The sequence below is a fragment of the Trichechus manatus genome, unplaced genomic scaffold, assembly GCF_000243295.1.
Source record: "Trichechus manatus latirostris isolate Lorelei unplaced genomic scaffold, TriManLat1.0 scaffold00420, whole genome shotgun sequence".
NCBI lineage: Eukaryota > Metazoa > Chordata > Mammalia > Sirenia > Trichechidae > Trichechus > Trichechus manatus.
In genome coordinates this window covers 41,518-53,982 of record NW_004444356.1, presented here as the reverse complement: position 1 = coordinate 53,982, position 12,465 = coordinate 41,518, and the positions used below count along the sequence as shown (strand labels likewise).

At 54.6% G+C, this 12,465-nt stretch overlaps 1 protein-coding gene across 1 annotated transcript in view; it reads left to right on the top strand.

The window, feature by feature from the left end:
* Positions 1-924, top strand: part of LCN8 (lipocalin 8) — an 8,602-nt gene extending 7,678 nt beyond the window's left edge. Inside the window, exon 9 of the mRNA XM_023725809.1 lies at positions 767-924. Coding sequence (XP_023581577.1) covers positions 767-924 — 158 coding nt within the window. The remainder of the gene's footprint in view (positions 1-766) is intronic.
* The last annotated feature ends 11,541 nt before the right edge of the window (positions 925-12,465 follow it).

Sequence of the window (12,465 nt, the reverse complement as noted above, 5' to 3'; positions counted from 1 at the left end):
ACCTACCTACCTACCCACCTCCCTACCTACCTACCTACCCACCTACCCACCTACCTTCCCACCCACCTACCCACCTACCCACCTACCTACCCATCTACCTACGTACCTACCTGCCTACCCGCCCACCTACCTGCCTACCTACCCGCCTACCTACCTACCTACCTACCCACCTACCCACCCACCTACCCACCTACCCACCTACCTACCCACCTACCTACCTACCTAATCTCGTCAATCTGTATCTTTTACCTATCCGTATCTTTCTCTCTCCATCCCCCCCTCTCCTTCCCTCCCTTCCTGCCTTCCTCCTGCTCTCCCTGGTCTGTCTCCCCCCTCCCTCACTTATTCAGCATTTGATCTCTGTTTATCTGTGTGCTGGAGGCTAGGTGCTTCCTGCCAGAGCCCAGCCCTCCCCTGTGAGGTGGGAGTCACCATCCCTGCTGAGAGGACAGTCTGGCGGGCAAAGAGAGGAGGCAGAGAGGGGGTTGGGTGCCCTGGCTCTGTGCCTGGTGATGACCCAGATGGTCCGCTGCCCCCCTTCAGCTCCACCCCTGGGTGCCTCGGGGGACCATGTGCTGATCGCTGGGTCATTACTGCTTCTTCAAAGGGCTCAGGACGTCAGTGGGCAGGGAAGTTCTGCACGTCCCGGCCCACTCCTCAGTGCCTGGTGGCACAGTCCGCCCCCACCGTCCAGGCCCCAGGCGCCCCCTGCCCTAGCCGACCTGGGTCCCGGAGGCTGAGTGTGCCCCTTCTTTCTTCTCTCCAGCGGTGCCTGGAAGTGCTGTGCCTGTCCGGGGCGCAAGGGGACCCCGTGCTGAACTTGGGGCCATCGGGGCTGGGCAGTGGCCAGCAGGCCTCAACAACATCTGCAGTCTGAGGCCCCTGCTGCAGACCTCCTGGGAGGACGCTGAGCCTGGACCATGACCCAGGCCTGTCCCACGTCCTCACAGACCCCTAGCCGAGCCCACATTCCCAAAGTGCTTCTCGGGGGGCCACCCGTCTCTTTGAGATTTGGGGTCCTGCAGGCCAGGCTCAGTCCTGGCTCACCCTGTAGTGTCCCTCACGTGCAGAGCCTGGCAACGCCCCGCAGTGGACTCACTGTCCACTTTGCAGACCTGAGAGCCAGTGGCCGCCTCTAGGGGCTCCTGGTCCCAATGATGCTGGATGAGTGCGTGAGGGCCTGATTGTTCACAGACCAGGAGACCCTCTGCCCCAGGGGCCGCCTGTGGCCTGCCATCACGGGGCGGGTGGGCCCTGGGCTGGCCGTGGTGTGCTGCCAAGTCTGCTTAATGGGTAGCAGGTGTGCCTCCTTGCCGAGCACCCGCTGCGCCAAAGGTATAAAGCCAGGGTCCCAGGCCAGGTGCAATGCTTGGGGGCTCTGGGAACATGGAGGGCAGGATCTTGGCGGCGCTGCTGGGGCTCTGTGTGGTGCTGGCGGCCTGCACGCAGGATGCTAAGCACCAGGAGCTGAAGCAACCCAACTTTGATCTCGCCAAGGTACTTCCCAGGCTCCTGTGGGAGGGGGTCTTGGGCAGACCACATGTGGGGTACTCTTCAGGACTTGGGCTTCCAGAACATTCCATCTCCTCCAGGAGGTGCTCACAGTATGGGTCATCCCCTCCCTGAACTTCCCAACTGGGTCTCACCCTGGTGGGTGAGGAGCTGGCCCCTGAGAGCCCCCCGAGGGGCCCCTTACCTGGATGCAGGAGCTCCTGTGGTCCTGGGGACAGCTCTCCTCCAAGCCCCCACCCCCTAGTTCTCAGGCTTCTGGTACGAGATCGGCCTGGCCTCCAAGCTGGGTCACCATTTCACTGAGAACAAGTTGAAGAAGATGGGGGCTGCGCTCGTCCAGCTGCAAGGAAAGACCCTGGCCTTGACGAGCGTTTATGATGAGTAAGTGGGGGCCCCCGCGGGCTCGCTGCCATGGGGAGGGGACCCTCTGCCCGCAGAGCTGCCTGTGGCCTGCCGTCCAGAGGTGGGGCCCTCCCAGCCCCAGGCGCCTGCGCTGTTGAGGGGTGTGGGGCGGAAACCCTTTCCAGACCACACCCAGGACTCCATTCTGTTCCCCGGCGGTCCTAGGAGCACCAGCTCTAGCCCCTCCCCAAGGTGAGTGCCCAGGAACAGCTGTGATCAGGGACAGTACAGGGGGCTGGGCCGCGGCTGGGACTCAGCCCCTGGGGCCTGGGCTTCAGCCCCGAGCTTAGGACTTTGACCAGGCAGCGAGGTGACCACTGGGGCTGCAGTTCCTTCGTCCCTAAGATGGTGGGAAGTGACAGCCCCCCACCCCGAGAGGGGTCAGGGTACAGAGCGTGGCCGGCCCGGCATCCACACTCCTTGCTTGCTGCCTACGGAGCCAGTACTTGCCTCTCGCACTTGGCCAGCCCAATTCCATCTGTGGGTCCCCTGGAAGGGGGAGCACCCTGAACCCCTCAGCGATGCCCCAATTGTGCCTCAGAGGTGGGCCCCCCTACATATGGAGGGGTGGGCCCTCCCCCCTCCCCCTTTGTCCACTCCCAGAGGGCAGCACAGGGGGCTCAGGCAGGGGTCCTGTCTCTGGAGCTGGGGTGCTGGGACCTCCTCCGTGGTCTTGCCTGAGGGCATGGAGGGGCTTGGGTGGCCCTGGTTGTCGGGTGTCTGCTGTATTCTAGTCTGAAGCGCTGTGTGAAGGAGACTGACCGGGCCTCACAGAGGGCTGTCCCCGGGACTTACACAGTGTCCAGAGGCTCAGGTGAGAAACCCTGTGCTGGGGCTCTCCCTCCTCCCCACACCGGTGCCTGGTCACTGGGCCTCCTGCTCCCTCCCCGAAGACATTCCTGCCGCCCTGGCCCCGCTGGGCTCTGCAGCTCTGCTGGGCTCCACTGGGCTCTGCGGCTCTGCTGGGCTCTGCAGCTCTGCTGGGCTCTGCTGGGCTCTGCTGGGCTCTGCGGCTCTGGAGGGAGATGACCAGGCCCTTCCTGGGCAGGACCTGGCTCGGAGGCTGCAGGCCACCTGGGTCAGAGCCCCTGGCTGCAGCTCATGAGGGGTCATGTAGGTGCCCGGGGCCCAGGACTGTGCAGTTTCCTAGCTGCCCAGGTGCTCAGGGCTGTGCAGGTGCCCAGATGCCCAGGGGCCCAGATGCCAGATGCCCAGGGGTCCAGAGCTTTGCAATTTCCCAATGCTTAGGTGCCCAGGTGCTCAGGGCCATGCAGGTGCCCAGATGCCCAGATGCCCAGGTGCTCAGGTGTACAGGCCTGTGCAGTTTCCCAAGTACTCAGGTGCCCAGGTGCTCAGGGCCATGCAGGTGCCCAGGAATCCAGTGGCTCAGGTGTCCAGGTGCCCAGGGCTGTGCAGTTTCCCAGGTGCTCAGGTGCCCAGGTGCTCAGGGCTGTGCAGTTTCCCAGGTGCTCAGGTGCCTAGGTGCTCAGGGCTGTGCAGGTACCCAGGTGCCCAGGTGCCCAGGTGCTCAGGGCTGTGCAGTTTCCCGGGTGCTCAGGTGCCCAGGTGCTCAGGGTCGTGCAGGTGCCCAGGAATCCAGGGGCCTGTGGCACCACCCCACAGCCCCAGCCTCCGGCCTCCATCTCCAAGGTTGATGTGAGGGGTGACCACTTCCTCTATGAGACTCAGGAAACATCCAGTCAGGCATCTTCTTTCCCTGTCAGAGGGGTTCCCTGTCCACCATTCTCAGGGATGCCACCTTCAGGGAGCCCAGAGGGCTTGCTCTGGCCTCTGGGTGTGTGTGTGTATTTATATGGATGCTTTTGTGTGTATGGACTTGTTAGTGTGTTTGTGTGTGTGGGCTTGTGTGTTTGTGTACCAGTGCTGTATGTACATGTGTGTGTCTGTGTGTGTGTGTGTGTGTGCATCTATGCTTGTGCATGAATGTGCAGTCTGCATGTGTGCGCACGTGTGTCCGTGTATGTTAGTGCTGTGTGTGCTTGTGCGTGTGTCCTGTGTGTGCTGTGTGTGTCTGTGTGTGCATATGTGTCTATACTTGTGAGTCCGTTTTGTGTGCCCACGTAAGTGTGTGCTGTGTGTGTTTGTGTGTGTATATGTGTGTCCTTATACTTATGTGTGTCTGTGTGTCTGTACTTGTGTGTCTGTGTGTGTGTCTGTACTTGGGTGTGTGTGTCTGCATGTGTCTGGACGTGTGTCTCTGTACTTGTATGTTTGTGTGTGTGCGTATGTGTCTCTGTACTTGTGTGTGTGCTGTGTGTGCACACCTGCTGTATGTGAGCATGCACGCGAGGTGGGAGTGTGCTCTGGGGAGGTGTCTGCAGATCCATGAGCCCGAGCCCAGAGCCTCCCTAGAGCCCTTGGCGACGGTGTGTCTTCCAGGGAGCAAAGAGATCCGCGTGCTGTTCACGGACTACAAGACCTACGCCATCATGAGCGTGACTCTCCGCAAAGGAGACGAGACCCAGAAGGTCATGAAACTCTACAGTAAGCTGAGGCCTGGGCACTGCCCGGGCTGTCTCTCCGTCCTCCACTCCCTCTGGGCCTCCTGCCCTGGCCCCCGCCTCCCTGGGTCCCCCCAGCTCTGAGAGGGGGATGGAGGGAACTCAGGGGCATTCTTGAGTGACTGTGATGACCGTGGAGGCCTGGGTCAGTCCCCGAGCTCCATCCCCGCAGACAGTCAACGGGGAGCGAGCAGTGGCCCCCACCCTAGCTGGCCGCCCAGCCCCGGCCCCCCCCCCCCGCCCTTGCAGGCCGGAACCTTCAGGACAACGAGGAGGCCATAAAGAAGTTCTGGGAGGTGGCCCTGGCCAATGGGTTCTTGCAGGAGGAGGTGTACCTCCTGGACCCTGACAGTGAGTGCCCTGCCCTGACTGCCCTGGGCCCCTGGTGCTGGGCCTGCCTTCCCGGACTCACCTCCTCTCTCCCCCACAGTGACCTGCGTGAGCTTGCTTCTCTCGGTGAGTTGCTACCCCTGGACCCTCAGTTCCGAGTCTCGGCTGCCCTGGGTGTCTGAGGGTGCTTGGCCCCTCCCCTCCCATTCATCTCATTGTGGTGGGGAGCTGAGCAGGGGTCCTGGAGTCCAGGGGCACCAAGAGAGTGTGTCTGAGCTCTCTCTGCAGCGTCAAAAATAGGAGGACACAGGCTTAGCCTTGAGGGGGACCTCACTGAGGGTAGAGCATGCCCAATGACCCCTCTGGGCTCTGCCTTTGGCCACAGCATCTGAGGGGGCCGCAAGGTTAGAACTGGGGGTGTCAGCGTTGAAGCCAAGCCCCTAGTCCTGCCTATGGTCCCCCCAGAAGAGAGAGGTGGCTCCCCTTGCCTGAGTACTTACTCGGGGCCCGCCCACAGACCCCAGGCACAGTGGGAGTCCTTCCTGAGGGTCCGGCCCCTTTGACAAGCCTCTCAGCGGCAGATTGGGGTCCCCGCCCTGTGCTCCCCCAGGGGGACATCCCTCCCCGCCAAGCTCTAGAAAGTGGCAGCCTCCTGGGCTCCTGCACAGACAAGGGTCTGGGGGATGAGCGGGGGCTCTGGCTTGTCTCAGGGGGTGGGGGGCAGGTTCTTAGGGGCAGCGGTCAGGACAGAGGAGAAGCTGCCCCACAAGTGGGCTGTGGCCCCACGGTCCAGACGTCGCCCACCGGCCGGCCATGTGACAGCACCGCCTCCCCCCACACCCCGTGACCTTGCCGGCCTCCCCGCCCCCCCTGTGTTGCAGTGAGGATGCGCACAGCCTCACGCCTGCACTGCCCAGGTGCTCTGGCCCTGCCCCCCTGCCGGCCCGGCCTCTCCCTGCCCCGCAGGGCCAGGCTCCACCGCTGCTCTCAGCTCTGAACAAACCCCAGCCAACCCTGAATAAACCCCTGCTGCCAGCCCACTGCCTGTGTGTCTTTCCAGGGGCTGACAGAGGGCGCACAGATGGGCAACAAGGAGTGCGTTTTCTGTCTCCCGGGGCGGCCGTAACAGAATGCCACAGGTGGGGGCTTTAAAGAGCAGACATTGATCATCTCACAGTCCTGGAGGCTGAGCCCCAAATCCAGGGTGTGGGCAAGGCCACGCTCTCCGTCCTCTCCAGGCAAAGGTCCTGCTTTGTCTCCTCCAGCTTCCGCTGGCCTCTGGCGTCTCCACCATCCTTGGCCTGCAGGCGCCTCAGCGCAGGGCGTCTTCTCCTGTGTCCCTGTCTCGGGGTCTGTTCTCCGCTTTTATACTCACCCCTCAGAAGGGATTAGGGCCCACCCCCCTCTAGTAGGGCCTTCTTAACATAACCGAGAAGGTCTTCAAAGAAGACCTCACTTCCCCAAAGAAGGTCACGTTCCCAGGTGCAGGGGCTTAGGATTTCCGCGTCTCTTTTAGGGCAGCAGAATTCAACCAAACACCAACCTAAAAACAGTAAAAGCGACCCAGCTTTGGTCTGCTCTGTACTGTGGCCCTGAGCCGGGTCATGTGAGCAGTGCTGGGCTTCCACCCCTGGCCAGACGTCTGCCGAAGTCCCCAGCGGAGGCCTGAGTCCCAGGATCACCGCAGGCCAGGCCAACTCCCTCTCTGTCTCGGCTCCCCTCCCTGTAGGGCTTGGGGACACAGCTCACACCCAGCACCACAGCCTGCCGCCCTCTCCCTCCCTGGGCCCCCAGCCCGGCCCTTTCAGAGCCCCAGCTGGCCAGGCCACAGCCGCTTGACCCCGGGGTGTGCTCCAGCAAGTCCTTGCTGAGATGCGGTCCCCGCAGATCCCCAAAAGCCAGTGGCAGCCCTGGGCTGGGCCTCCCTGAGCCAGTCGAGAGCAGAAGGGCAGGTTTGGGTCCCAGTGGGTCTCGAATGGAGGCAACTGCATCTCCCTCCCCCTACAATCCCCCGTGGCTCCCTAGTGCCCAGAGCTCAGCCCCCATAGCCCTGAACCGTGTCCAAGGTCCTCCAGGATGTGGCCACTCTTTTGTTTTTGTTTTTTTTAATTGTATTTTAGATGAAGGTTTACAGAACAAATAGTTTCTCATTAAACAGTTAGTACACGTATTGTTTTATGACGTTAGTTAACAACCCCACAGCATGTCAACACTCTCCCTTCTCGACCTTGGGTTCCCTATTACCAGCTTTCCTGTCCCCTCCTGCCTTCTCATCCTTATCCCTGGGCTGGTGTGCCCCTTTAGTCTCGTTTTGTTTTATGGGCCTGTCTAATCTTTGGCTGAGGGGTAAACCTCGGGAATGACTTCATTACTGAGCTAAAAGGGTGTCCGGGGGCTACACTCTCGGGGTTTCTCCAGTCTCTGTCAGGCCAGTAAGTCTGGTCCGTTTTTTGTCTGTGTTAGAATTTTGTTCTACATTTTTCTCCAGCTCTGTCCAGGACCCTCTGTTGTGATCCCTGTCAGAGCAGTCAGTGGTGGCAGCCGGGCACCATCCAGCTGTACTGGACTCAGTCTGATGGAGGCCCTGGTAGATGTGGTCCATTAGTCCTTTGGTCGAATCTTTCCCTTGTGTCTTGTTTTCTTCATTCTCCCTTGCTCCCAAAGGGGTGAAACCAATAGAGTATCTTAGATGGCTGCTCAAAGACCCCAGGTGCCACTCACCAAGGTAGAATGTAGGACATTTTCTTTATAAACTGTGTTTTGCCAGTTGAGCTAGATGTTCCCCAAGACCGTGGTCCCCACAGCCCTCAGCCCAGCAATTCATTCCCTCAGGGAGTTTGATGTGTCTGTGGAGTTTCCATGCCCTTGCCTTGGACAAGCTGTGCTGGCTTCCCCAGTATTGCGTACTGTCTTACCCTTCACCAAAGTTACCACTTATCTATTGTCTATTTCATGTTCCCCCCAACCCCGTGGCCCCTCTTTTGGCCTGGCCTCTTCCTGCTTGTCCCGGCCGTCGGCTCCCCACTGTCAGGGTCTGGGTCCCCATCATGTGTGTGCTCACTGGCCCCCACGGCCCACACTAGGACTGTCTGATTGCTCCATTTTCTTCCATTGGCCTGAGCAGAAGGGGTGGTCTGGGAAAGGGCAGAGAGTGCAGAGAGGAGGCCCTTCCCCAGCATTCCTCGCCCATCAGCCCTGAACGGTTTGCCCCACGATAGGCCTCACTTCCTTCATGAGTGGCCAGTCCATGCTGGACCTTCTCAGCCTGAGAGCTGTCCTTCAAGCTATTGCTTTCGCATCAGCCAGGAGGAAGTGGTGGGGTCTGCATGAAGGGTCTTTGTGGAAGGGGGGCTGTGACTTGAATCAGCAGGGCCTGCCCCCTGCCCTCCTCTGGGAGATGCTGGCCTGAGACCAGGAGGCCTTGGAAGCAGGGGCACCAAGAAGAGATGGCTACTGTTTGCCACTTCTCCAGTAGAGAGGGGAATCCCGGGGCGGGGACCCCCAGGGCCTTGGAACCTACTTCCTGCAAGTCCTGGGGGCTCTAGTCTACCGTCTGGACTCCTGATCTGGGGCACTTACCCACCCACGGGCTGTCAGAGCATTGGCAAGGCCCCAGAAGTCAAGCCAGTATGGGAGTCGGGGGGGGGGTGTATGTCCATTCTAGGGGCATCCTTAGGGGTGGGGGCTCAGGCCAAGCTGAAGGGTCGGCTGCCCCTGCCTGCCTGTGTGTGCCCTTGGTTCTTCTCAGTTCCCCCACACAAAGCCCGGCCCCAGGATCAGCCATAGTCCGTCCAGTCAGGAAAACAGAGCACTCCCAGTTAGATTAACAGGAGAATTTAATACAGGGAACTGATTAAAGAGGCACTGGAGGGTGGAGACAGAACAGATGGGACCTGAGGCGACGCGATGACACAGCTGCGGGAAGCAGCCCCCACCCAGGGCTGGGCATCCAGAGTGGGAATCGCAGCTCTGAGGATCATCCCCTGGGCTGGGATTCAGACCCATGGGCTAATATAAACCAAAGGAGGTATTTTTTTTTGGAAAGTTTATTTTCCTATAAGTTCAAACTTATAGAAAAGTTTCAAAAATAGCACAAAGGACTCCCACATACCCTAGACTCACCACTGTTTCTGTCTTTTCCCCTTTGCTCTCTCCCGTTATGTTTCCAGCTCTACTTTTTTCTGAAACATTTTTGAGATTCAGTTGCAGACGTTATACTCCTTACTGGGAGCAGCTCCTCATGGCTGAAAAAGAAAAGAGACACAGAGATCAAGCAGCATTCGGGGACCGTGGAAGACCAGCCCAGCAGAGTGGAGAGACCTCGTTAACCCTTAGGCATCCAGCTGGGACACCCGAAAGGCACTGCCTACACCCTAGAGTCGGACCTACCTGGACTCACCTTAACACATTCCAAATCAAACCCCAAGGACCCATAGGAGGGCCATTTGGAGGCCCAATTCTGACAAGTCAGAGGGGCTTGGGGAAGAGCTTGAATCTTCCTCAGATCTGTCTGGTCAAAGCATACAAAGCTTGCAATAAGTTCAAGGTGATCAGCCAGTAATTGAACTTCCTGCTGGAAACTCAACACCATTGAGAGGGCAAGAACAGAATCCAGGGTCTCTACAATGTACCATCTTTCTCTCTCTCTATCTATCTACCTACCTATCTATCTATCTATCTCTGTCTATCATTCTATCTTATTATCTCATCTGTCTGTCTATCTGTTGTTGTTGTTAGGTGCTGTCGAGTTGGTGCTGACTCACAGCTCTCCTGTGTACAACAGAACAAAACACTGCCCAGTCCTGTGCCATCCTCATAACCATCATTATGCTTGAGCCCATTGTTGCTGCCACTGTGTCAGTCCATCTCCTTGAGGATCTTCCTCTCTGTCACTGACTATCTTACCAAGCATGACGTCCTTCTCCAGGGACTGGTCCCTCCGGATAACATGTCCAAAGTATGTGAGACCAAGTCTCGCCATAGTTGCCTCTAAGGAACATTCTGGTTGTACTTCCAAGACAGATTTGTTCATTCTTTTGGCAGTCCATTGTATATTCAATATTCTTTGCCAACACCATAATTCAAATGCATCAATTCTTCTTCAGTCTTCCTTATTCACTGCCCAGCATTCACATGTCTATGAGGTGATCGAAAACACCATGGCTTGACTTTACTGTTTAACACTTTAAAAAAGTCTTATGCAGCAGATTTGCCCAATGCAATATTTCGTTTGATTTCTTGACTGCTGCTTCCATGGGTGTTGATTCTGGATCCAGCAAGATGAAATCCTTGGCAACTTCAATCTTTTCTCTGTCTATCAGAATGTCACTTATTGGTCCAGTTGTGAGGATTTTTGTGTTCTTCATGTTGAGGTATAATCCATACTGAAGGCTGTAGTCCTTGATCTTCATCAGTAAGTGCTTCAAATCCTCTTCACTTTCAGTAAACAAGGTTGTGTCATCTGCATAATGAAGATCGTTAATGAGTCTTCCTTCAATTCTGATGCCCCATTCTTCTTCATATAGTCTAGTTTCTTGGATTATTTGCTCAGCATACAAACTGAATAAGTATGGTGAAAGTATACAACCCTGACGCATGCCCTTCCTGACTTTAAACCATGCAGTATCCCCTTGTTCTGTTCGGACGACTCCTCTTGGTCTATGTACAGGTTCCTCGTGAGCACAATTAGGTGTTCTAGAATTCCTATTCTTTGCAATGTTATCCATAATTTGTTATGATCCACACTGTCAAATGCCTTTGCATAGTCAATGAAACACAGGTTAACATCTTTCTGATATTCTCTGCTTTCAGCCATGATTCATCTTACATGATATCCTTCATTCCGCATCTTCTTCTGAATCCTGCTTGAACTTTTGGCAATTCCCTGTCAATGTACTACTGCAACCACTTTTGAATGATCTTCAGCAAAATTTTAATTGCGTGTGATATTAATGATATTGTTCGATAATTTCTGCATTCAGATGGATCACCTTTCTTTGGAATAGGCATAAATATGGATCTCTTCCAGTCGGTTGGCCAGGTAGCTGTCTTCCAAATTTCTTGGCATAGATGAGCGAGTACTTCCAGCGCTACATCCGTTCGTTGAAACATCTCAATTGGTATTCTTCAATTCCCAAAGCCTTGTTTTTCTACAGTGCCTTCAGTGCAGCTTGGGCCTCTTCGCTCAGTACCATCGGATCTTGATCATATGCTGCCTCCTGAAATGACTGGAGGTCAACCAATTCTTTTGGTACAGTGACTGTATGTATTCCTCACATCTTCTTGATGCGTCCTGTGTCGTTCAGTATTTTGCCCATAGAATCCTTCGATACTGCAACTCAAGGCTTGGTTATTTTCTTCAGTGCTTTCAGCTTGAGAAATGCCAAATGTGTTCTTCCCCTTTGGTTTTCTAACTTCAGGTCTTTGCACATGTCATTATAATACTTTACTTTGTCTTCTCTACCCACCCTTTGAAATCTTCTATTCAACTCTTTTACTTCATCATTTCTTCTTTTTGCTTTAGCTACTCAATGTTCAAGAGCAAGTTTCAAAGTCTCTTATGACATTCATTTTTGCCTTTACTTTCTTTCTTGTCTTTTTAATGACCTTTTGCTTTCTTCTTGATGTCATTCCATAACTTGTCTGATCTTCAGTCATTGATGTTCAATGCATCAAATCTATTCTTGAGATTGTCTCTAAATTCAGGTGGGATATACTCAAGATCATACTTTGGCTCTTGTGGACTTGTTCTAATTTTCTTCAACTTCAACTTCAACTTGCACAGGAGCAATTGATGGTCTGTTCAGCAGTCGGCCCCGGCCTTGTTGTGACTGATGATATTAAGCTTTTCCATTGTCTCTTTCCACAGATGTAGTGGATTTGATTCCTGTGTATTCCATCCAGCAAGGTCCACATGTATAGTCTCCATTTATATTGTTGAAAAAAGGTATTTGCAATGAAGACGTCATTGGTCTTGCAAAATTCTGTCATGCAATCTCAGGCGTCATTTCTATCATCAAGGTCATATTTTCCAACTACCAATCCCTCTTTGTTTCCAACTTTCTCATTCCAATCCCCAGTAATTTCAGACTTCAGAAGTTGGTAAAAATCTTCAATTTCTTCATCTTTGGCCTTAGTGGTTCCTGTGTAAATTTGAATAATAGTCGTATTAACTGGTCTTCTTGTAGGCGTATGGATATTATCCTATCACTGACAGCGTTGTACTTCAGGATGGATCTTGAAATGTTCTTTTTGATGATGAATACAACGCCATTCCTCTTCAATTTATCATTCCCAGCATAACAGACCAAGTAATTGTCTGATTCAGAATGGCCAATACCAGTCCATTTCAGCTCACTAATGCCTAGGCTGTCAATGTTTATGGGTTCCTTTTTTTTTTTTTTTTATTGTACTTCAGGTGAAGGTTTACAGAACAAATAGTTTCTCATTAAACAGTCAGAACACATATTGTTTTATGACGTTGGTTAACAACCCCCCGACATGTCAACCCTCTCTCTTCTCGACCTTTTTTTTTTTTCTGGTGAAAATATACATAACCAAAGATACACCATTTCAAAAATTTCTACATGCACAGTTCAGTGACATCGATTACTTTCTTCCAGTTGTGCTGCTATTCTCACTTTAGATGAAGGTTTACAGAACAAAATAGTTTCTCATTAAACAGTTAGTACACATGTTG